The sequence below is a fragment of the Sodiomyces alcalophilus genome (genome assembly GCF_042370955.1).
Source record: "Sodiomyces alcalophilus JCM 7366 unplaced genomic scaffold ACRALscaffold_6, whole genome shotgun sequence".
Lineage (NCBI taxonomy): Eukaryota > Fungi > Ascomycota > Sordariomycetes > Glomerellales > Plectosphaerellaceae > Sodiomyces > Sodiomyces alcalophilus.
The window spans coordinates 27,045-50,314 of record NW_027263537.1 but is presented as its reverse complement, the minus strand read 5'-3'; the positions used below and the strand labels follow the sequence as shown (position 1 = coordinate 50,314).

Here is a 23,270-nt window from a genome sequence, read left to right as displayed (position 1 = left end):
CTTTTTCTTTCTGGCGTCTGCGCCATCCGACCTAATTTTTACAGCCGACTCAAGCGGAAACACATCCGAAAATGGCCTCCCCAGAGGAGCAGGCGACGGCGCTCAAGAACCAAGGGAACAAGGCTTTCGCCGATCATGACTGGCCCACGGCGATTGAATTCTATACGAAAGCGATAGACCTCAATGACAAGGAGCCAACATACTTCACCAATCGAGCGCAGGTTTGTCTCAGCGTCTTGGTGTTCTCCTTGTTCTCTCGTGACTAATACGGCTCCGTGACGGCGCAGGCCCACATCAAGTCTGAAGCTTACGGCTACGCTATCGCTGATTGCAATAAGGCGCTCGAGTTAAATCCTGGGATGGTCAAGGTATGTTGACTTCGGGCTTGCTACCGAGCGTCTTGGATTGTACTGACCGATGCTCCTCAGGCCTACTTTCGGCGTGGCCTGGCCCATACAGCGATTCTCCGACCCAAGGATGCGCTTGTGGATTTCAAGGAGTGCATCAAGATCGACCCGAACAACAGGGATGCAAAACTTAAACTCGACGAGTGTAGAAAAATTGTTCGGAAGCTCGATTTCTTTGCTGCCATCGAAGTCGGCGATGAGCCGTCGGCTGCAGAGGGCTTAGACGTGGACGCCATCGTGGTCGAGCCCGACTATGATGGTGTGCGGTTGGATAAGGACATGACACAGGAATTCATTGACGATATGATGGAAAGGTTTAAAAACGGGAAGAAAATACACAAGAAATACGTCTTCCAGATTCTTCTTGCTGTCAAGGAATTGGTGTATAATGAGCCGACAATGGTGGAGGTGGACATCCCCGATGATGTGAAGCTCACTGTATGCGGTGATACACATGGTACGTTACACGGGATACGGTCTGACGAAATTCGCAGCTTACCAACTAACGTCCCTCTTTTCTTTTTTCTTCCCAGGCCAATATTTCGATCTCATGGAATTATTTCGCCTCAATGGCAAACCGAGCGACAAGCACTGGTATCTCTTCAACGGAGACTTCGTCGATCGTGGTTCATGGTCTACCGAGATTGCATTGCTGCTCTATGCTAATAAGTGGCTCCGGCCAAAGGGATTCTTCATGAACCGCGGCAATCATGAGACGGATGATATGAATCGTGTGTATGGCTTCGAGGGAGAGTGCAAGGCTAAGTACAACGAGAGGTACTGGTTTCCGCCCATTGATGTAATATGAAAATCATGCTAACTGAACCCAGGGTGTTCAAACTGTTTTCTGAGAGCTTTTCGGCTTTGCCCTTGGCGACACTAATTGGATCCAAATTCTTCGTCCTCCATGGAGGGTTGTTTTCAGACGACAAGGTTACATTAGACGACATTCGGAAACTCGACAGGCACCAGCAGCGCCAGCCTGGGCAATCCGGGCTCATGATGGAGATGCTCTGGACCGACCCCCAGGAGGAGCCTGGCCGTGGGCCCAGCAAGCGTGGGGTCGGCATGCAATTCGGACCAGACGTCACCAAGAGGTTTTGTGAGAACAATGGACTGGAAGCCATCATTCGAAGCCACGAGGTCCGTATGGATGGTTACGAGGTCCAGCATGATGGGCGTTGTATCACAGGTAAACTTTCTCTCACCACTATGTGGCTCTTTAGTCTGATGCTAACTTGCGCAGTTTTCTCGGCTCCCAAATATTGCGATTCCACCGAGAACAAGGGCGCATACATCAACATCGGCCCTGACTATAAACTGCATTTTGAGCAGTTCGACGCTGTCCCTCATCCCGATGTTCGGCCAATGGTAACACAGCTTCCGGGCCCCTGAGCCACTCGATTTCCATCGAAACATCCTGCTAACCTTTCTCCAGGCGTATGCTCAAAGCTCTCTGATGTCGTCTCTCATGTAGAGCTCGGGCCATGACGACGGGTCGACACAGTGACAATGGATGGGTTGGAGTGGAAATGTGCAGTTTGGCTATTGTCGCGAAAGGCATTTTTCGGAGCATACAGGAGGCATACGTCTGCTACAATTCATGGCATGTGGGCATAACAATGGAGTTTCGTACAAGGTCATACCCAACTGTAGCGAATCATGACGACATGAGCATTCTGCGCATTGCACCAGGCCGGTGATAGCCTAACCCCAGAGTTTCTCCTGGCCTTCGGCGCCAACCATGCTTCCCAGCCAGTCTGAGCATTGACGTATCCTCAACATCGACTGCGCACCTCCACCGCGGGTTCCAGGCCAGGCGGTTATGGCGGCAGAGAAAGCGGCCAAGTCTTCTCGCGGTGTTCGCAGCCAGCACTCGTTGCCGTGAACCTTAAGGATGTCGATGGGGATCGCGACACCCGTCGCACCCAAGAACTGCTGGAGTGCAGAGGTACAGTAAGATCGGATCTGCAGTTTGTCGGTTTCTATCACCATTGCATGTCCCTGGCTACTCCTGACCACTTCGAGGTGCACATAGGAGAAGGTGGGCGACTTGGCCGTGCAGGAAAGAAGTTCGTGAGATTTTGACTCAAAATGAAGTTTTGGTGTCTGGTCCTGAGTTTGTGTGGACATCATGAATTGGCCAAATTTCCTTGTTATAGAGGATGTGGGTGAAGAGGAGTTGAGGATGTCTCCGCCTTTGGTGGGCGCTTTTCTTTTGACATGATGAGGTATTAGTACTTAGGTACCTATAGTAGGCCCTATTGGCTGTTATCGATAACCGCATCTTGAAGACAGCCGCTATATTAGGTACCTTTAGGTAAGAATACCGAATTCCAGACCGACAGCGACTCCCTGCTGGGAACGGGCTTCATAATTTCCATATTATAAACAAGTTTAAAGTCGATCTTGTGATTCCATCTATCCATATCCCCCGCCAGTCTGCATCAGCACCCGCGGACGCACAGCCTCAGGCGAGCTTCATTGCACATTATGGCCGATAACTACGCTGCACCCAATCAGCAGCGCTTCCTCCGCGCTTGCATGGTTTGCTCCATTGTCATGACCACTGCAGTATGGACGACGAACTAGCTCCCTTGCCCCCTTCCAAGCTTGAAACATCGGACATGACCACTGACCGATTCATCGCGTTCTAGCGTTTCCGAGACGAAGGTTGCCCTAATTGCGAAGAGTTTCTCCACCTAGCAGGCTCACCCGATCAAATCGATAGCTGTACCTCTCAGGTATTCGAAGGCCTGATCACGCTTGTCGACCCATCGCGATCATGGGTTGCAAAATGGCAACGTCTAGACGGTTATGTTAGGGGCGTGTATGCGACGAAGGTGTCTGGGCAGTTGCCGGACGAGATACGTATTGCCCTTGAAGAGGAATCGGGCGTGAGATATATCCCGTAAGCAGTGTTCAAGTCGCCTTTCCAACCTACCTATGACCACCACGCATACTAACCCTGTGCAGGAGAGATGGTAGCGAACAGGAAGAGGGAGCATGAAGGAGACTACGATTTCGTGTCGATTCTGTTGCATTTTGGTTTCATCAGGGTATTGGGCCCCGTGTACACAGCGAAGGCGTCGTAAGGACAAGGCGCAATAACAAGGAGTTCGTAGGATTCTTTGCAAAAATGGTATCTATATTTTACAACAATGCTCTCTTGACACTGTCGTCTCCAAAAAACACACACCGTGACCTTGAATGTTACGTTACAAAGCCAAGGAGCGCACTTAGCGATCAGTCCTCTGCTTCTTCCAGGAGGCTGGCTCTGAACCAGATGTCTGTCTTGCCCGCTTCCTCTCCATGCTCTCCATTTCGGCCTTCATTATTCTCTCGGCCTCGCTCATTTTCCTCGGCACCTCAAAGGCCCTGGCGCCCTTCTGTGTACCGCCTCCGCTAGCTAGCGCATTCTTTTTGGCCGTCGCAAACACGTTTTTGGTCTGCGGTTTGGTCACCGCCTTCAGGGATATGCCTCCATTAAGTCCGGGTTTGTTGGAAGCGCTGTGCGACTTGTCCGCTGCATCCGGTGGTGGCTGTTCTCGGTCTTCTGGCCCTTTGGATGAGCTGGCACTCGAAATTGCGGGAGTGGTGGTCTTTGGGCCAAAGGAAAGCGTGATTTTGTCCCCATCTTGCCTCTTCAACGCGCGGTCCTTCTCCTCCTCTTTTGCCTTGACCCCCCTTGCTTGTTCTGCTTTTCGTGCTCTGTTGATCTGTTCTCGGATAAGCATTTGTTCAACCTCTTCGTTGCCTCTGTCCTGCGCCTCTTTACGTCTCAGCGCTTCTTGCCTCCGAAGCGCCTCAGGAGACTTGTCGATCCATGCGACGTGTATTCCCTTCTCGTTCTCCTCGACCCTGCAGATGCCTTCCTGACCAAGGAATTTAGCAAATTCTGTCAGACTGGACCATTTGGTGGCGTTCATATGGGTGTGCTCCTTGTCCGCGATAAATGTCTGATAAAACTGATTGATGTGGACTTGTTTTTCACCGTGACTCGTCCGCAACAGCTGGATAAAGTCACGTTGAAATTTGTTGCTGAATTCTTCAATATACTTCTTCGGGTCTTCGCCTACGATGAGCATCTGTCGGGTATGCGACTCGCTCAGGCAGTGCTGCTTGAACGAATTCTCGCAACGGCACTGCTTGGCACATATTTGGCAGTACCAACGCAACCGTTGCAAGCCCTTGGCCTTCATGCGCGAGTTGAGCGCTTTGAGCGAACCGGGATCGGCTTTTGTCATGGTGGCGCGAAGTCGGATGGCCTTCTGGAAGTCGGGGAAGTCAGAAAGCTGGAGTCGCAATAATAGCTGAGAATTATGAGCGGTGCGCGGTATCCTCGCGTGACGAGTTTAAGATCACCCATTCTTTTCAGTTTATGGATTACTAATTACTCTGCAGGACAATACAGTATAAATGACATCAGCAATACGGTTGGTGGTGGTGGATTCAAGAATCCGTCGGAATTTTTGCCACAGTGTATCGGGTACTGTTGGGTAGGTCACGTGACCTACCCTAGGTAGGCCACTTAAGGTATAGGAATTACGCGGTTAGCGTAGCCTAGTTAGTTTTTCCTTAATTAACTAATAAATCTATTACTAAAGTAGACGATTATCTTAAATAGTGGTTAGTATAAGGGTTTAACTATTCTATTCTGGTTAAGCTCTATCCTTTCGTTACTTTATTTAGATAAGCGAGAGATCGTTTTTTTTATTTACTATTCGAAAGAAACGAAACGAAAACCTTAAGCTTCGAGTTAATAGTATAATATAGAAAAACATCACTAATATTAAGGGCGACGACGCCTATAATACGAACCGACTAAAGAGTATAGATATAAGAATATAAAGCGTAAGTTACTCGCGATACGCGAGGCGAATTAATAGAACGAAGAAACGAAACCAAAGAAGAGTAAAGGAGAGCGACCTGAATTATAGAATAAAGAGCGGATATAACAACGATATAATTCCGAAAGAAAATAACGATATAAGATAAGAACCGATAGATAAGGAAAGAAAAGACTAATAAACGAAGAATATAATATTATAATCCCGTGGAATCCCCGGAAAAAGTTATATATATAAGAATAATATACACGGGAAAAGATACCTTAAATATATATATAATATAGCGGAAAGACTCGGATAGGTAAAAAGGATATATAGAAAGAGAAGCCACTAATCGAGGCGTAGAAAGTTAAATCCTCGGGAGAGGGGAAAGTAATAACGTGTATGGTAAGAAAACTTCCCTGGTAGGTAACACGGATAAAATATAAAGAAGTAAAAAAAGGTCGCTATTCTTCCGAAAAGAGGGGGAGAAAAAGAAAAAATAATAATAATATACTAAAAAAAAGGATAAGATAAAAAGAAAAGGATTCTAAAAGATTATCGAAATAATATATATATTTTCTGCCTATTCTTAGAACACTATTTCCCTGGATATCTAGGAGTAGAAGCGGGAAGTACTTATCCTCGGGAGTATTTAGAAAGACTTACGTATCCCCCGATATAGATATAAAATCCTATATAATAAAGTGTGTTTACTTAAGCGAATATTAAACTAACCTATTCGTACTCGACTTTTTTACTTAGAGATAACTAACGCCCCTACTAATTTTACTATTATCCTTATCTATATTATCTTTATTAAAAGAACCCCTATACGTTTAGTTACTTACTAGATTACTTATATTAAATAGCGAGACACGGACCCTAGGTAAAAGAATATTCGTATAAAGTATTCTATAGGTCCTAAGTTTCCGATTTAGTACTATAAATAGTCTCCCGGGTATATTAGGAAATATAGTTTCTAAATTCAGCGGTATAGGATACGCGTACCTTACTTCGGAATTCCTATACGATATTAAGGATATAGTGGATACGTGCGTAGATTATTTAAGTAAGGATATTCGATATCGCTATAAATTACGCCTAATACGTATTAATCTAGTTAGGAGGGCGAAATCCTAGTGGTTATTAATAGATATTAAAGATAGAAGCACTTAGACGGTGGCTAAGAAAAAGTTCGAGGAGGAGTTTAGTAATAAGAAGTTAGACCACGACGGATAGGCGGTAATTAAGGCTTTAAATTTCGGGCGGAAGTCCGGAGAATAGTTAAAGGATTATATAAAAAGGGCGATTAGGCTAAATACTAGATTAATATCGCCGGAAATCCGATACTTATTTATCCGCCGTTTTTATAAATAAATAATAAATAATAAGATCGACTCCTATTTATAAGACCGCGTAGAAAATAAATTAAACGTAAAAGGAAAAATATATAATAGGACGCTTAGGGAGATAGTTATATTTAAGGAAGTTAAATACTTAATTATAAGGGTCTTAAGAGGGTACTATAATATATCGGAATTATTAGATAAAGAGGCCGAGGAAGCTAAGAATAAGATATCGAGCTAGGAAGTCCTAAAAAAACTTAGAGAAATATAAGAAAAGGTTTTAGAAGCCCTAGTATATAAGTTAAAGGGGCTCTTAGTATAATAGCCTACGGGGAGATTATTTAACCTAAATACTCTAGTATTATTATCGAAGATAAGAACGGGATAAGCTTTTCCCTAGAACACGGACCGTATCTTCTATTTTAGATACGGTAACTAGGGACACTTCCTTAGAGACTATTAGAATAAGGGATCTAGAGAGTAATAATAATAACGCCGGGATACCTAGGAGGTAAGAAAAGATACAATATTAGTAACCCGGGAAAAAGAACTAAGAGAATAAAGAAACCGATAACTAGAATATAAAGCGATATAATCTTAGGATACTTAACGGCCGATTCTAGTGTATATCCTCCTACGGAATATTAACTAGATATATAGTAAGTAATCGCGGGTAAAGGAACTAAAACCTTATAAGGATATAGGTGGAATATACTATACGATATTAATAGATAGGCTATATAAAATCCCTTTAGCCGGATATAATTAAAAAATAACTAGTAAGGGGAGCCGGGAATAAGTTATAAATATATATAGACGGGAGGATAAACTTTTAGCGATATTCCTAGGTATCGAAAATTACCCGGAAATCTAGGATATTTTAGCGAGTAAAAGATAAAGGGAAAAGGAGGAAAGTTATAGCGATATCGATCCTAGGGCTAAACCTACTTAAGCCCCGTTACCCTGTCCCCTTCTTATAGAATACGATTCCCTGGTAGGTAAGGAGAACCGACCGCCTTTACCTATAGGTGTATCGGAGATAAGGAAATCGATCCCACGCTTTAGGGATAGGAACGTACCCGAATATAATAAAGGTATACTAAGAGGGGATTCGATATAGTAAATAGATAGGGATATACCTTAGTAGACGGATAAGAATATACTATAGCGTACCGATAAAGATATATTTTAAGGACTAAAATCTATTCGCGGAATAAAAGTTTCGGGAATAACTCCGTTCTTAATAACGGATTTTCTCTTAAACTAGTAAGTGTCTATAAATATAATATAACTTTTTTAGGTCTTCCCGTTAATAAGGGCGGAGGTATATTATATAATTTAGACTAGGATAAGACCCGGGGATAGTCGGGGAGAAGTAAATAAAACCCGGGTAAAGAAAAGAGCGACGAATATAATTATAGCCGTGTAGGCGATTAAGGATCCGAGTATCTAACTTTATAAAAGGATTTCTTATATAACGGTATAACGCTTAGGATACGAGGAGGACGGAATACCACGATATATAGTAAAACCTAAAGATAATATATTCGGTATAGATAAGGGTGTTCTAAATATACTAGCCTATATTTTCGCTTAGGTAGAAGATATTTACTCGGATATACTGCTTCTGGATTCCGGCTCCACGATAAAAGTAGCTAGCCGTTTATTTATTATAAAGAATAGGTTCTTAATTCGAAAACTAGAGACCCTATGTATAGTAAAATTAGTAGATAACGAGGTGCTCCCTATCACGGATTTTTATTTCCTTAGGTTAATTATTAGCGGAGTGCTTAGTATAATCTAAGCTTTTATTCTTAGGGATATAGAGGAATAGGATATTCTATTAGGAAAATAGTAGCACCGAAGAATATAGGTAATCGTTAATTACTATAATAAAAGTTTAACGGTAAGGGGTATAAACAGATATAGCGAAGAAGTTCCTATTTATCCGAGCCTAAAGTACTACTACGCGAAACCCGACTATACCTAGTCGAAAAGAACCGAAAACCACTTAGCTAAATACGATCGGATTATACTAGAGATAATAGAGAACCGATAGGAATAGGACGATATAGAAGATAAAGACTCTAGCGATAAATAAGATAACGAGATCCTAAGATAACTAAAGGAAATATTAGTAGCGGGGCGTAAAGGGCTGCTAGCGAAATAGAAAAGCCTATAAATTATTAACTAGTAAGAAGGGGGAAATATAGGCTTATATAAAGAGCAGGGAAAATCAGGCCCGGAATATTTCTAGGAATAAGTCGGGCAGGAAAAATCGGGTATAAGTTATCGGAAAAAGAAAAAAGGAAAAAGGAGGAGATACCTAACTTATATATATTTTAGAAAAAAAGGGTAGGAAGGAATAGGTAACCTAATAGAGTTTAAGAAGGAGAATATACTTAGGAGCTCTAGAAAGGACTCGAGCTTAACTTAACGGAATTATTATTATTATTAGAGTAGAGAATTATTATTCTTTTTTTTATAAGAGATTTTACCGTGAAGACGCTTATTAAAGATACCATAAGCATTAATAATATATTTTTCTTTTATAAGATATAATATTAGATATCGTGATAACTCGGATAAGCCGAGATAAATACTCTTATTATAGGATAAAGTTAGCGGATACCGTAGCTAAATCCTCGGGTAATAAGGAATCTTATTAAGAAATAAACGATTATTCCCTAGATATAGACCTTATATACCTAATACGCTCGCTAAACGAATAGATTAACGATCTTAGAAATATAACGGTATTAGTATAGGTAAACGCCGCTTTTAAAGCGGAATAAGACTCCTTAACGAAAAAACCGGACTCCTAATTATTATAGAGTTAGGGAGAAAGATAAAAATAGGCTATTTTAGCCGCTATAGGAGCAGGAAAATAGGGTAAGATACGGGAATAGCGGGAAATAGACCTATTAGAATACCCTCCGATATTATCGCGCGAGCGGCTAATTTCCGTGATCGCGGGAGGAGAAATAGACTATATATCTATAGCTAAGTATGCCCGAGCTTTTACGATAAAGGATTACCTATTATAGGTTTCTATAGATAATCAGAATAAGGAAATATCTAATAAAAATAAAAGTTAGGAATATTTAATATCGCAGTAATAAGGAAAGGTACTTTTACTAGCGGTAATATCGAGTATACCCGGACTATTACCCGAGTATCACTATATAAATCTAATACCTTAAAGGGAAATTCCGATTTATATAGGGTTTTTAGAAATTAAGGGGTCCCCCTACCGATACGATTTTCTTTATATATTTCGAAAATTAGCAGATATTCCGCTATCTAAAGTGGAAGAATAGTTCGAGGCATCGAATATCGAAATTAGGAATATAGTAAGTATAATAAAGAAAAGAAATATAGTAAAAATCCTCTTATATACTTATAGGGACGCGTTTATAATAATATTAGATAATATTAAGGTCACGGAGAGACTTTAACACGAAATCGTTCTAAAAGAAGATACGAAGCCCCCTGCCCGATAGCGATATTAAAGATACGGAAGATAATAAAGAGATTTCGTAAAAGTGGCGATACCGTAAATAAAGAGGGCCGGGATTTTATCTAAGGCGATTCGAGCGCCTTAGGTTACCTAGACACTTTTCCTGTTAAAGCCTTACGCCTAAGATATATTTAGAGTGGTTCACGACTTTAGAATTTTTAACCTGGTTTTATAACGACCTTCGTACCTATATTATAACCTTAAGACCGACCTAGATTCGGTATACTAGGGCCGGCTATTAGTGTACTCGAGCTACGACGCCTTTAACGGGTTTTAGGGAATATAATTATATCCCGAAATAAGATAGCTCTTTATAGTTATAGGACCTAATAGAGTATAGTATTATAATCGAATACCTTAAGGCCTTTCGGGATTACCTAGTATATACGCTAGATTTAGAGACCTGGTATTCGGAGATATTATAGAAGACGAAAACTACTACCCGTCGATCCTAGGTTATATAAAGGAGCTAGAATCTAACCTTTTTATCTATATAGACGACTATAATATAGGGAGTAAGGATTTCTTTACTTACTTTATATACCTTTAGGTATATTACTTTCCTAGAATTATATAGGGACCTATCGGGCTGGCCCTAAAGAAATATCACTTCTTTCTAGACTATCTAGACCCGGTAAGGACTTATATTTATAACGGAAAGATTCGACCGGGTTATAAACACAGGGATAAGTTCTTAGATTTCGCTAGGAGATTTATATAAACGCCTCTAACTATATAGGAAGAGGTATAACCTTTGCTCTGATGCACCCCCCCCTTTTATAAGTATATTCCTGGACGGGCTAGTCTAGAGGATATTATTAAATCGGTATTTTAGGAGATAAAACCGATACTAACGCTACTAGGAAAACCGAGTATTTATAAGGAGACGGTTCGAAGACTGGTCCCGGCTTAGGGACTAGAGTAAGTAAAAGCATTATAGGACTTATACGGGGCGGTTTAGTAGAATATCGTTTTTAGAGCCGTGGACGGTATATAATTTCACTTATTAGCGGATGCTTCTAATTATAGCCTCGGCGCTATCCTAATATGGATAGAAGACCGACCGCCGGGCTCGGAAATCACCGATAAGATATAGGACGCGGTCCGCGTTATCTAGTTTATATCGTTTAGGCTTGAGAAACGGAACGCAGGTACTCGATACCTAAAAAGGAGACCTTAGCTATACTAAGGGCTTTATAGGAAACCTAATAGTTAACTCTAGGAAGTCCGTATACTATTATAGTTTACTCGGACTACCTAAGTATTATATAGTCGATAAATAAGGTTACTAAAGTCTATAGGAAGCTTTTAAAATAGATTAAGAAACTAACCGAATTTTACTATTATTATCTTTACTAGCCGAATATATAGAAGATTATAAAAGTGGTAGACGGGCTAAGCAGAATGCCGATTTATATATAAGACGAACTATAGATAGTATAGCGATAAGAGGCCCCGGAGTTCTTACTTGTCGAGGGAAAACTGAATATCCTGGTGCGCGCTCGGGTTAAGCGTCTTTTTTTAAAGTCGGGCGGGGAGATAGGGATGATAAGACTAAGAACGGAGGAATGCCCTGTCCTAGGAATTTTATATAACCTCTCGCCGATAATAGTAAAAGAATTAAAACGATAGTCGATACCTTTAAGGGCGATAGAGATATATACCGAAGTTTCTATAAAGATATAATAGGAGCTTCTAAGAAACCTCTTAGAATACCAGGAACTAGAAGACTAGTATAGCACGATAGTGCGCCGTATTATTCTAGGACTAATAAGCTATAAGAACGAAAAGAGAGCTAAGAAGAGACTAATACGATATATAAGCGAGAAGTATTATATTTACGGTATTCACTTATATAAAATTAAGAAGGACGAATTATTAGCGCTATATATCCCGGTATAGGATATACCCAAAGTGCTATATCGATTTTACGATAACGGAGGTTACTATGGTATTAAGATCGTGTTAGTGAATCTTAAGGGCAGATATTTTTAGCCTAATCGCGTTAAGGATTTAATAGATTACGTGCGTTTATACGTAATCTGCTAGTAAACCGGACCGAGGATCCCTAAGCTATTACCGGGGAAAGTCGTTATATCCTGCCTATTTAAGTTAGTCGGAATAGATTTTATAGGGCCGATTAACCTATTCTTATCGGAAGGATATAAATATATCCTGGTATTAATTGATTATATAATAAGATTTATACTATTATACCCGATATTAAAGGCGGATGCCTAAACGGTATACTTAGCTTTACGAGACCGTATAGCCCTGGTTTTCAGGTAGCTAAAGTTCTTCTATTCCGATAATAGTTTATACTTTTAGAATACCTTTATAGAGGCTGTTTCGCGGTATTATAGTACTTATATAATTTTCGGCCCGGTATCTTACCTAGGCTCCACGGGGCTCCCCGAGAACGCGGTGAAATTAGTAAAGGTATAGATAAGGAAATACATAGTGGTAATATCACTAGATGGTATAAGTAAAGGAAATATAACTAGGTAGTATATAGAAATCCCTAATATAGCTTAGAAGATAAACGCGAGAAGTATAGCGTTACTAGGGATATCTTTATTAGAGGTAATATTAGGATTTATTCTATTATACGGTAACGACGTAGTAGAAGAGGATAAGGATATTATATAAGCCTAGGAACTCCGGGATAATAGTAAAGGCATTATAATAACTGTATTACGCCGATATTATTATAAAGGAAGACTATTACCCGTAGTACTTAACCTAGATAAACCACTAGAATCTACGCTAAATTTAGACGGGTTACGTTATTATACCGCCTTAGATTTAGTAACGGAAAGTTAAGGAGAGAGATATAAGAGGATTTACTGTTTTAACGCTAGACTCTTAGAATATAATAAAATACCCCTCTTAGGAACCCGAGCGTAGATATAGGAGGGAACTTATATTTAGGAGCTCGCGGATAAGTAGGGAAAATCGATATCTAAGTTTCTCCCGATATAGTTAGGACCGTTTTATCTATATTAACGAGTATCGGATTCTTCGTGGTGGGTTTCTACTTAGTTAGACGGACTGCTAAGTGGAATAACCAGAGAATAATATAGAAAGATATATTCGAACTACCTAAAGCCGGTAATCCTAAGACCGCCTTATTTAATCGAATATTCGTAGGATATTATATCGGAAAGGCTAGACCTAAAGACGATAAAAGCAGTAAGCGGAGAAGGAAAGAAAATGCTAGATTTAAAGGTATCCCTAACTTACTATATGTATAAGCTAGAGAAAGGGGAATAAAGGAAGGATAAGAATATTTAAGATCGAGTTCGCGATATATAAGGTTATATCCTATAGGTTATAATAAGGCTTCGAAAAAAGGGTTATTTTTGTTATAGTAGTTGGTATTTAGGCTTAGGGTTAAGCTATTATTAAGTCCGGTAGGTTGTTGGGTAGGTCACGTGACCTACCCTAGGTAGGCCACTTAAGGTATAGGAATTACGCGGTTAGCGTAGCCTAGTTAGTTTTTCCTTAATCAACCAACAAATCTATCACTGAAGCAGACGATTATCTCAGTACGCATCCACAAATCTTGTGATTACCAAGTGGCGAGGAACCATACAGTACCGTGAGTAAGCAAAAGTGATGAGTAGGTAACGCGCGTAGGTGGCTAAGAAACTACTCGTCATTAATGCTTACCCACTATATATTCGTACGAATGGGGCTTCCAAGATTGATATACGGATAGATTGATATAACTTCGTAGTGTACATTTGGTATTAGAAGTAGAAACCCAATTTTTTGACCACGACAGACAACTAACTCATTATGCTTCTACTAAGACGGAGCGGCAGTCGAGGCGAGAACAAACACTAGCAACGGTTCATGTGGAGACAAGCCAGAAAATGGTTTATTGCTAATATACCCGTGGATGCGGAAACCGAACTTCGCAAGTCGGGGCGAAGAGTCTGCTACGACGTAGTTGTAAGGCGTCGTACGGTCCGGTCAGGTCGACTGGGCGTCTGTTCTTATTTGTTATCTTCGGCTCTTCTGAATCACGGATCGGTAGTCTGTAAAGTTGTCTTGGCAGTGATGCCTTCTCTATGATATCCTGCGACAGCTCATCCTTCCGCGGTACCACATGGGCGTTTGGCACTCAATGATGAGAGGTTCAAAGCCATGGACATGCTGAGATGCCCCGATCAATGGATCTGGCTAGGCTGTAGGTGCAGGCCCCTTTTGAATTAAAGAGAATCTGCGTCGGTCCGGTGTACCATCCCCATTTATCGACTCGTTCCTTTTCCCATTCCGCTCGCGCCAACATAACCGAGAACCACGGAGGGTACCAAGGCAAACCGCTATACGTAGCCCTTGCGCGCACCTTGGAAGAAGAATCGGACAACAAAGACCTGTAACCCTCCCATCAAAGCAATGAGAATGCACTGGATCATGCTGAAATTGATAATCCTGTACTCGGTGCTTCGGACAGTGGCAAAGTTGCGGTTTTCCCTCGTGCGAAAGTACTTCTGACCTCTAGAGATGGTAGAGAGTCTGCTGGAGAGCTTGAAGACAGATTCCTCGAGCACAGTCGTTTGTTCGGGTGAGGTACCTTGCTTCGAGGGCAGTTCGGCGCGCTTATCGCTCTCAACCTATGACAAACATTAGGGTAAATTCAGAGGACACTAGCAAGGGACCGGGACGGCGACTATACTGTGATTTCGAAGTCGACGTATTTTTCGGCGAAGGTACTCATTTCATTGTTGAAGCAGAACTCGTATTCGCCTTGTTCGATGCCAGTGAAAACAAAATCACCTTGCCTGTCCTTTTCGCCGTCAAGGATAACCTTTCCATGGGGCCCTGTAACAGTATAATCGACATCGAATGATCCGCCCGATTGAACCTGGTAGGGAAGAAGCATCAGCTACCTGGTGGAGGATGTGAAAATATTGTTTAACTCACAGCAAAGTAGAAGGCGATCTTCTCCTCAGGCTTGACGGTGGTCGCGTAGAAACAGGCCTTCTCTGAGGCGCCCAGCTTGTACGTCAATGCTGTCGCCGCCACTTGATTGACTAGACAGGCAAGAAGCCCGCAGGTAAAAGCGGTCAGCCTCATGTTTGTCGATGGACAGGTAATATCATGTGTTGATCGTTGGTCTCTGAGACCAGGGAGCTCTTGTGAAGGGGCCACGGTCGCGAATAGCATTTGGGCCGGCGAATTGTTTATCCGAGGTCACCGTTATCAACTTTAATCAGGTTCAGTCAGAAAGTTACCGTAGGTACTCGTACACTATTACAGTTTATAGTGTAGAGCGTTGGTCCCACTACACGGCAGGTACCTACCATATGACGAGGTACGTTGTACAACGTAATTTGCAGTGACTTCTTATTTTCTCCGAGCTGCCAGAGCTGGCGTGGACCAGCTTGGCCTATACTTCGTAAGTCACAGGATCATCAATTAAAGATTATTTCGGCCGAGGTCAGGGGCACAATTTCCCTGGGTAGTACAACGTACATGGTGATGAGTACGGGATCTACACTATTGGAACGTGAAGATGTCATTCTTCCCTGTTCTAACCCAAGCTTGTTACCTTCGTATATCTCCCGGAGAGTCGCGGCGTTAGCTTCGGCATACCTAGGTAGTTCAACTGACCGCAGCCTGGGCCCAGTCATGTCTCTCTCGCGGGTGGTCTCTGTGGTATGGTGCTATCCAGCCGGTCTCGAGTGTACGAAGTACGAATATCTCGTCGGTGTGATTTCGGACCACGACGCCCTTGTTGCTTTCGTCTCTCGGAGAATGGGCTGCCCCTTTGACTGTGCTGGCCCAGGCGAATGTAGGAGAGAAGGCTGTCAGAAGAGTGAGAACGTCTCCAGCATGTGTTCGGTTACTAGAACTGCGAGTTGAGTGGCAGCTGAACTCCGGCCACCCCGTAGGACAAAAAAGGCGCAGCGCCCTTTCTTATACCACGTGTAGATCCAGCACTTCGTACGGCATCCCAGCAGTGTGCATAGGGCAATTCGTAACTTCTGGGGAAATGGCCCGTGCATTTTGTTGATAGATGAACACCTGGTGTAGGTACTTGTAGAAAAGTAGCGGGTCCGGTATGGGTACTGTATGATGTAGGAATGATTACGACTTGGAGTACCTCAGCTTTCGCTTTTGGTTTCTTCCCTCGTCGCTCCTTTTTATCTGGGTTGTCTCCCAGTCCATTCAGTTCAAATGCTGGCCTCATGTTTCCATCCTTGACTACACAGCCGAGCCAGCTCTATTGTGGTTAATTGTCTCCTGGATTGAACTCGACTTCGCCAAGCCAACTTTGACGCGCCCATCCTGGGACAATCGACATGGCGGTCCAGGCGAGGATAGCGAAGTATTCTTCGGTTGGCATTAGGATACTCTCGTACATCTTCTTCCGATGGGTTGCAGGCCCTGTACGTTTTAGCTTCCATTCCGTCTGGAACTATTCAGAATCGCAAGTTGACCACTAAGCAGCCTGCCCTGTCGCTGACCATATACACTCTCTTCGCCCTATATGTTCCGTCGTTCGTTTCTGCGTACCTGAGAGGCCCAACTTACGAAGTCGTCAGCGATGAAGTTGATATTAAGGTAAAGCAGACGACTCGAACTGAAGAGATGCAGGATATTACAGCTCCTGCGACCATCTCTCGGCCGGACAGACCTGCGCTCGTGGAGTCTGAAGTTGAAGTGGATGAAACTATAGTTATGCGTGAAAAGTCTCTGAGGCCATGGGCTGCGCTGCTCACCGGCGCTCCGGACCGCAAACGTCCTTTTATGTCCTTGTTGACCTTCCTAATCAACCTTGCGCTGGTCGCCATGGTCACCGACGTTTTATTCCGGACCAGATACTTCTACCCAGGCAATGATTTGTCGTTCGTGCGCTTGGGATACGTCTCCCCCACCGAAGCGAAGTTTGTGGTTCGGGAGCCAGATCAGGCCAAGATGCCGATTACGCTCGAACTGCACACCAAGGACGTTCAAAGGGGCCCACTCGACAGCACTCTCTGGCACAGCAGGGGCAGCATCCGTTGGACAGACAATTCGACCGACCACACGGCCGTCATAACTGTGCCGTTGAAACACTCTGAACAACACATCTACGAATGGAGGACATCGAATAACCACTCAGGCGAATTTGTCGCCCCGCCAAAGCCCGGCCTCATGCCGGGTCGCTTTGGTGGAAAGTTTACCTTCTTATCCACGTCTTGCATTCTTCCGCGCTTTCCCTACAATCCAATGGACAGCCCGCTGGCAATTCCCGGCCTACGTCACCTTGCGAGGCTGCTGCCAGACCTTCAGGCCCAGTTTATGCTCTTCCTTGGCGATTTCATTTATATCGACGTTCCTCGACGCCTCGGCTTGTCGACTGAGGACTACCGTCAGAAGTACCGGCATGTGTATGCGTCCCCAGACTGGGCAGCTGCCGCCCAGAACCTCAGCTGGATCCATGTCTTGGATGATCATGAGATTGCCAACGACTGGTCGGCCAACACCACTGGTGTTTACGAAGCTGCCGTTGAGCCTTGGCATCATTATCAAATGTCGGCAAACCCTCCACCGGCTATGACCGCCGGTAGTATGAACCTGCGGAGGGAAGGGGCCACTTACTTCGAGTTTACCCAGGGACCGGCGAGCTTCTTTCTTCTGGATACCAGGACCTACCGCTCAGACAACGACGAACCTTTCGATAGTCCGAACAAGACCATGCTCGGTGCTCAGCAGCTAGAAGACTTCCTCGCGTGGCTCAAGCGGCCGGAGCCGAAAGGCGTCAAGTGGAAAATAATTGCGTCTTCCGTGCCCTTGACGAAGAACTGGCCGGTTAATACGAAAGATACCTGGGGAGGGTTCCTGTCGGAGAGGCGGAAAGTCCTGGAAGCAATGTGGGATGCAGGCACTCGAGGCATTGGCGTTGTCATAGTCTCGGGTGACCGGCACGAGTTCGCGGCCACGAAATTTCCACCTCCGACAGATGGCCGTTGGCCCGAAAGCGCTGCTCCCCATGAGTTTTCGTGCAGCCCCCTGAACCAGTTTTCCTCGCCGATTCCAACATACAGGCAATATGACGACGAGGATGTCGGCATCAAGTTGGTTCCCGTTGCCCCCAAACGCTCGTCTTCATGGGTCCTAGCTAACAAGGACAAATAGGTACATTCATTCTGGTAACTCCAAGTTTGGAGCTCTCACGATCGAGAATCATGAGGATGGCCATCAGAGTACCTTGACCTATCGTCTCTTTATTGACGGAAGAGAAGTCTGGGATACAGTGATAGTTTCTCCGCCTGAGCCAGAGGGGAAGAAAGTTCCAGGTTCGTTTTGGGACATCATTAAGGGATTCTGAATCGGCGTAAAGGGTCATAGCCTTTTTGGTACGTAGGGACATGTCTTCCTTGAGCGAGTTCCTCCAATGTATCCTCTTTTAGAGTAATGGTCAAAAGTCATCTAGCGCATACAAGTGACGTCCAAACCAGTGAGGAACAAAAGCGAACTACGTCTCTGATTGTCGACGGTCGTGCCCAACGGAATTGATGGGCTTCTCGGAAAACGTAAAGCTGCGGGCGAAACCGGGGTCCATCCAGACGGTGGCTTTCGTTGGAATAGCCAAGTTGCCAAGCATTTTTTGTTCCTCGTTCCTTGACCCCTGATCACCGGTACAGGACAGAGAGGGAAGTATCAGATCTCATCTGCGGGAATGTGTTATTGTATTAGTTCTCATTCTGCCTTGCTGGCGTTGAATCTCCCAGGTCGTCTTCACTAACTACCGGCTGTTCCAACACCTGATGTCTTCCTTGCACCATGCCCTCCTGCCCATTGGAGTTTCTAACCCTAGAACGTCTGAGGAAATCTTGCCGGCCCTGGGACGAATTCAAAGAGGGTTTTGTAACTGACTTCGAAGGATGGCTGACGGTGATATGTTGCTGGCCCCAGGTTGATGGTAATATACCCAGGGCATCCTCAGCAGTCCCAATGCTGCTGTATCGGAGCTGATGTCTTTGTGGTTGGTTCTGACTATGCGCGCGGCCGCCGACCCCAGCGTTATGTACGGCAGCTGGGCGACGCGGAATCCGTGTGGGCGTCTCGAAGGTGGCTCGATTCTCGTATCCGTGGGAATGGCGGTGACTGGTCTGAGCTGGTGGTACTATGGTGTCTTGACTGTCCAGATCCATGTGATCAGCGGGCGAAACAATATGGTCACCAGGGGCCGGATGGGTGACTGTAATTCTGTTGCTATCCGAAGAGTTCGAGGGCGACCCGCCAGTCTCGTAACCTTTCACTTGACTTTGACGAGACTGCGGCGCCTGGACAGGGGAGTGTATTTGCCCCGTTTGAAGCGCCAATGGTACAACGGTCTGATGCAACCGGTCTGTGCCTTGTTCAAGGTCATGCCCTATGGGCGAGGGCTGGAGGTAGAGGTATCCGCGGCCCAGGGCGAAGAGGAAGACGAGGATGCCCAGGGTGGCAGTGAGACCTGCAGTGACATCTCTGGGAACAGGCTCTTGGATGCCGTTTGAATAAGCTAGGACGACCGTAATGCAGCCGACAACGACAAGGAAGAATAGAGAAGGAACGACCTTGTTGGTGCAGTCTTTGACGGTCCCATGGAGGGGAGGCATATTGATTGATCGGATCTGGGTTGCACAATCCCAAGAGACTTGGGAAAAATGTCGAATTTGTTACTATATGTGCATGGCCATGTCACGACGGAATCTGGCGTGGCCTGGTGGCCAGATCAACAGGTATTTAAACGTGAGGGTGATCAACCTGTAGAAGGGGCGCGTCTTTGCTCTCGTCTTCTCGCAGGCTCCTCCTAGTCCGCTTAAACATAATCCGGAGAATGTAGGAGCCAGATGTCTTGCGTGGCATGAAAGAATTGAAGACAGCACACCTTAGACCCGCCGCTCCCGGTACTGCAAGGGAAAGTACTGAGGGTGTTTGTCCCAAGTCCAGGGGATTTTCCCGTAGACATTCGTTGCAAGGTATCAGAACATAGACGACATGCCTAGATGGTCAGCTTGCACATGTCGTGATTCCGGAGGACGTCGACCTTCGGTCAGGTATGCAACTCAGGCGAGAGAGAAGGCAGGTTGACCGACGTGCAATGTCCGGGGATTTGAGTGAAGGCGCAGTACATCTCGCCACAAAGCCCGCCTATTCCGCGACTTACCAGAAATGGTCCCAGATCTCGATGTGTTAGGCTTTCAATATCATCGCTGATTTCGTTCCAGCCTGTCCCGCGCGGCCTCAATCACTCGACTATCGAGGGTAGGTGTGTTGTTTTGTGCCCCTATCTCCTCGTCAAGTTTGCCGAGTCCCTGGGTCGTCAAGACTAGTTCCCAGACTTTCATTCCTCTGTCCATGCCAGGCCATAAATCCGTCGGGATGTACTCGCCGACGTCTTGTCGGAACCCTTCGCGCTCACTTCGGTCAGCTTCCACCAGTTTGTCCACACTCTCCTTGGCCTTGCGCCAGATATTATGGATCTTGTCCTCTACTAGCCGCCGTCTCTCCACTTCGAGCAACAGGCTGTCATAGGCACCTGAGTAGCGCTCATAAAAGTCCCGGAGTTGGTCCATTCCTCCAAGCTTATCGTAAATGGCCTGTCGCTCGTACGCCCACCGCTGCAGAAATTCGGCCTCAGCAGCCACGTAACTCGCCAGGCGCGCGCCCACGTCCTCCAGCACCCGGAGTGCTTTGACTGTGTCCACGTAGGCTGCCTTAATCCGTGATGTCTGCTCCTCCAGTGCGGAGAAGTCGCCCTCCGCCGCGCGCAGGCGTTCGTTGATTTCCTGAACCACGCCGTCCACCTCAGCCGCATCACTAACCACCACCGAGAACATATCGGCCCTATCTTGCGATGTGATCGGCTCCAGATTCGACATGTGTGCTTCTTGATCGGCCATCACGCCCGATATGGATACGACATCGCCGCCATCCTCGGGCCCAGCACCACCTGCGGCCTCCCCCCCGGATGCTTCCCAATGTGTCACTTCGGCCGCTCGACGGCGTGCGAGGTCGGCGCCACCTTCAGTAGTCCGAACCGCAGTGACGCAGAGATCAAAGTGTTGTGTCAATGACGTGAGAAGTTCGGCCATGCTATGGGAATGGTCGACGAGGGACAGTAGGAGTTCGGGGATCGGGTTATGCGAAGTCGAGGCAGAGTTTGAGGAGACGACGGGTAATGTGGCGATGGACTTATTCAGCGCGCGGAGGTCGTCGTCGAAGCGGAGAAGATCATCGTCGAAAGATGTCTGGATGACCTGAGATAGGGCGTCAAGCAGAGCTCCCCAACTGAGCGAGTACAAGTAGCAAGGGGAAGCAAGGGGGAAGAAAGAGGGGACTGGGGCTTTACCTGCAATTCTCCGAGGGAATTCTTCAAAGCTTCCACCATATCATGTACGCTCCGCTCGTCGACAAAATCCATTAAATTCCTAGGCTCTTCTCCAGGCGGCCGGAAGACAGCTTCTACCCGCGTATCCCGAAGCATTTCCATGGTGGCTTGCAACCTTTCGTTGGCAGTGTCCATGGTTTTGACCAAGGAGCCAAAGTCATATTTCCCAGCATCGTAGGTCCGTTTCAATCCGCGTCGGACGCGCATCAGATTGGCCGTCTGCCGCACAATAGCCCGTCGTAGGAACTGTGTTTGGGCACAAAGAAGAGCTGCCTCTTCGTGCAACCGCCGAGCCTTCGTCGCCAGGTCGTTGGCGCGGAGCACATGCTGCATGGATGAGAGAGAGCGTTTCGCTGCTAGGAGATGTTCTACCAGCGTCTCGACCGGTATGCTGTCGGCAGCGGAAGCGTAGTAGCGGTGGGCGGATTCCGTTAATGAGTCTCGGCCTGCCGAAGTCGAGGACGCTACGCTTCGGTTGCTGGGATCATGAGGGGAGGACGTCATGTTGAATGGAATTCACCGGGGACGGATGGATTCGAAGGCCAGGACGTCGGAGAATTGATGGCTATTGATTTAGACGACGCATGATGACTGGTTAGAGACAGCAAGACAGGGAAGGAAAACAGGAACCAAAAAGTCGTCAATTACGTTCGGGTTTGCGCACTGATCAGTCGATGGAAAGCGAGCGTTACTAACCAGCAACTTGCGAAGTCTAAGGTACCTAGGTAGGTACGAAATAGTGTACATTGCAGAGCTAGGTTAGGTACCTATTTGGGTCCGTCCGACCATCGCCTAAGGTATTAGGTAATCATTTAAGATAACGAAGTAGGTACCCGGGTTAAAATGGCATATTCGTACAACGTAAATCATCAGTGTGTACGCGTGTACATACTTTGTATTGCCCGGCACCTAGAGTACTGTTCGGGACCCAGGGAAATATTTGCCGCCCTGAAGGATGCGATCCCGATCCGGACGATATAAAAGCGGCATTGCGAAGTCGGATTCCAAGAGAGGATGGGAGGCGGGAAGATAGGAGGATGGGAAGATGGCGGGGCATGTCTCTGTCTTCCTACTTCGTATGTACGAAGTAGCTACCTTGTCAATATTGGAATAGCGGTATACCGGTACCTAAATCAGAACGCTACATGTTCGTTTCCGGTTATCGGTATTGAAAAAGCCTAAACATTCACAGAGGCAAGTTGGGACGGGTCACGAAGAGCGTTGTATGTCGGGACTCGGGTGATTTGAGTAGACGCTTATTACTTCGTACGAATGGCGGACTGCGTAACTAGGTAGAAGAATTTCCGGAAGGCGCATAGGTAGAAGAATTTCCGGAAGGCGCAAGTGGGATAGTTGGGATTCGGTTCCAGTGGCTCGCTAATAGGTAATAACAGGTCTTCGCCATCGCCATGCAGTATGAGGATGTGAATGAGGAGCGACCAGAGGAGGATGAGCCCATCCAAGCTAAGATTCGATCGACCCCACCCGGATCGTCTTAACGATTACTTTTAGTGTAGGTACTGGTCTGGTGGCTTCCTTCTAGTGTATGTAATGTAAAATAAAACAAAGAGACGTACAACGTACCAATAAAATATTACGTACCAGGGCCGCGAGAGATGATGCAGCCTGATCGCTTGGAAAAAACATAACATGCCGGCCGGGACAAGTCCTTCTGCTCTCTGGCTGACGTACGTTGTACAAGCTTTTTTGGGTGGTCATACAGTTGCATGATGTCTAAGATACGAAGTACAGAACCTCGGCCGGGATAAGTACCCAGGTACTTCTGCTCCG

General features: G+C 45.5%; 9 protein-coding genes across 9 annotated transcripts; 3 read left to right on the top strand and 6 right to left on the bottom strand.

The window, feature by feature from the left end:
- Positions 1 to 71: 71 nt before the first annotated feature.
- On the top strand, positions 72 to 1,802 carry ACRALDRAFT_2109994 (uncharacterized protein; the record flags this gene model as incomplete). The annotated part of the gene is made up of 6 exons (XM_071023451.1): positions 72 to 221; positions 288 to 368; positions 429 to 864; positions 941 to 1,184; positions 1,238 to 1,599; positions 1,654 to 1,802. The coding sequence occupies 6 exons, from the start codon at positions 72 to 74 to the stop codon at positions 1,800 to 1,802; spliced, it is 1,422 nt and encodes a 473-aa protein (XP_070872891.1).
- A 312-nt stretch (positions 1,803 to 2,114) lies between these two features.
- Positions 2,115 to 2,540, bottom strand: ACRALDRAFT_2110029 (uncharacterized protein; the record flags this gene model as incomplete). Its single annotated transcript, XM_071023454.1, has 1 exon — positions 2,115 to 2,540. The coding sequence occupies one exon, from the start codon at positions 2,538 to 2,540 to the stop codon at positions 2,115 to 2,117; it is 426 nt and encodes a 141-aa protein (XP_070872890.1).
- Positions 2,541 to 2,900: 360 nt separating this feature from the next.
- On the top strand, positions 2,901 to 3,322 carry ACRALDRAFT_1032954 (uncharacterized protein; the record flags this gene model as incomplete). Its single annotated transcript, XM_071014933.1, has 2 exons — positions 2,901 to 2,981; positions 3,065 to 3,322. The coding sequence occupies 2 exons, from the start codon at positions 2,901 to 2,903 to the stop codon at positions 3,320 to 3,322; spliced, it is 339 nt and encodes a 112-aa protein (XP_070872889.1).
- A 324-nt stretch (positions 3,323 to 3,646) lies between these two features.
- Positions 3,647 to 4,654, bottom strand: ACRALDRAFT_2109641 (uncharacterized protein; the record flags this gene model as incomplete). Its single annotated transcript, XM_071023429.1, has 1 exon — positions 3,647 to 4,654. One exon carries the CDS (start codon positions 4,652 to 4,654, stop codon positions 3,647 to 3,649), a length of 1,008 nt encoding a protein of 335 aa, XP_070872888.1.
- Positions 4,655 to 13,895: 9,241 nt separating this feature from the next.
- On the bottom strand, positions 13,896 to 15,236 carry ACRALDRAFT_1049417 (uncharacterized protein). Its single transcript, XM_071015597.1, has 3 exons — positions 15,038 to 15,236; positions 14,790 to 14,978; positions 13,896 to 14,727 (listed from the first exon to the last, which is right to left on the bottom strand). Exons 1-3 carry the CDS (start codon positions 15,188 to 15,190, stop codon positions 14,437 to 14,439), a joined length of 633 nt encoding a protein of 210 aa, XP_070872887.1. The 5' UTR covers positions 15,191 to 15,236; the 3' UTR covers positions 13,896 to 14,436.
- Positions 15,237 to 15,322: 86 nt separating this feature from the next.
- Positions 15,323 to 16,122, bottom strand: ACRALDRAFT_1069814 (uncharacterized protein; the record flags this gene model as incomplete). Its single annotated transcript, XM_071017705.1, has 5 exons — positions 15,323 to 15,364; positions 15,418 to 15,503; positions 15,590 to 15,608; positions 15,728 to 15,921; positions 16,065 to 16,122. 5 exons carry the CDS (start codon positions 16,120 to 16,122, stop codon positions 15,323 to 15,325), a joined length of 399 nt encoding a protein of 132 aa, XP_070872886.1.
- Positions 16,123 to 16,419: 297 nt separating this feature from the next.
- ACRALDRAFT_2124486 (uncharacterized protein) lies at positions 16,420 to 18,579 on the top strand (the record flags this gene model as incomplete). The annotated part of the gene is made up of 3 exons (XM_071023883.1): positions 16,420 to 16,527; positions 16,568 to 18,177; positions 18,239 to 18,579. The coding sequence occupies 3 exons, from the start codon at positions 16,420 to 16,422 to the stop codon at positions 18,429 to 18,431; spliced, it is 1,911 nt and encodes a 636-aa protein (XP_070872885.1). The 3' UTR covers positions 18,432 to 18,579.
- Positions 18,580 to 18,795: 216 nt separating this feature from the next.
- On the bottom strand, positions 18,796 to 19,704 carry ACRALDRAFT_1069812 (uncharacterized protein; the record flags this gene model as incomplete). The annotated part of the gene is made up of 1 exon (XM_071017704.1): positions 18,796 to 19,704. The coding sequence occupies one exon, from the start codon at positions 19,702 to 19,704 to the stop codon at positions 18,796 to 18,798; it is 909 nt and encodes a 302-aa protein (XP_070872884.1).
- A 591-nt stretch (positions 19,705 to 20,295) lies between these two features.
- On the bottom strand, positions 20,296 to 21,983 carry ACRALDRAFT_2109101 (uncharacterized protein; the record flags this gene model as incomplete). Its single annotated transcript, XM_071023402.1, has 2 exons — positions 20,296 to 21,339; positions 21,441 to 21,983. 2 exons carry the CDS (start codon positions 21,981 to 21,983, stop codon positions 20,296 to 20,298), a joined length of 1,587 nt encoding a protein of 528 aa, XP_070872883.1.
- Positions 21,984 to 23,270: the final 1,287 nt, after the last annotated feature.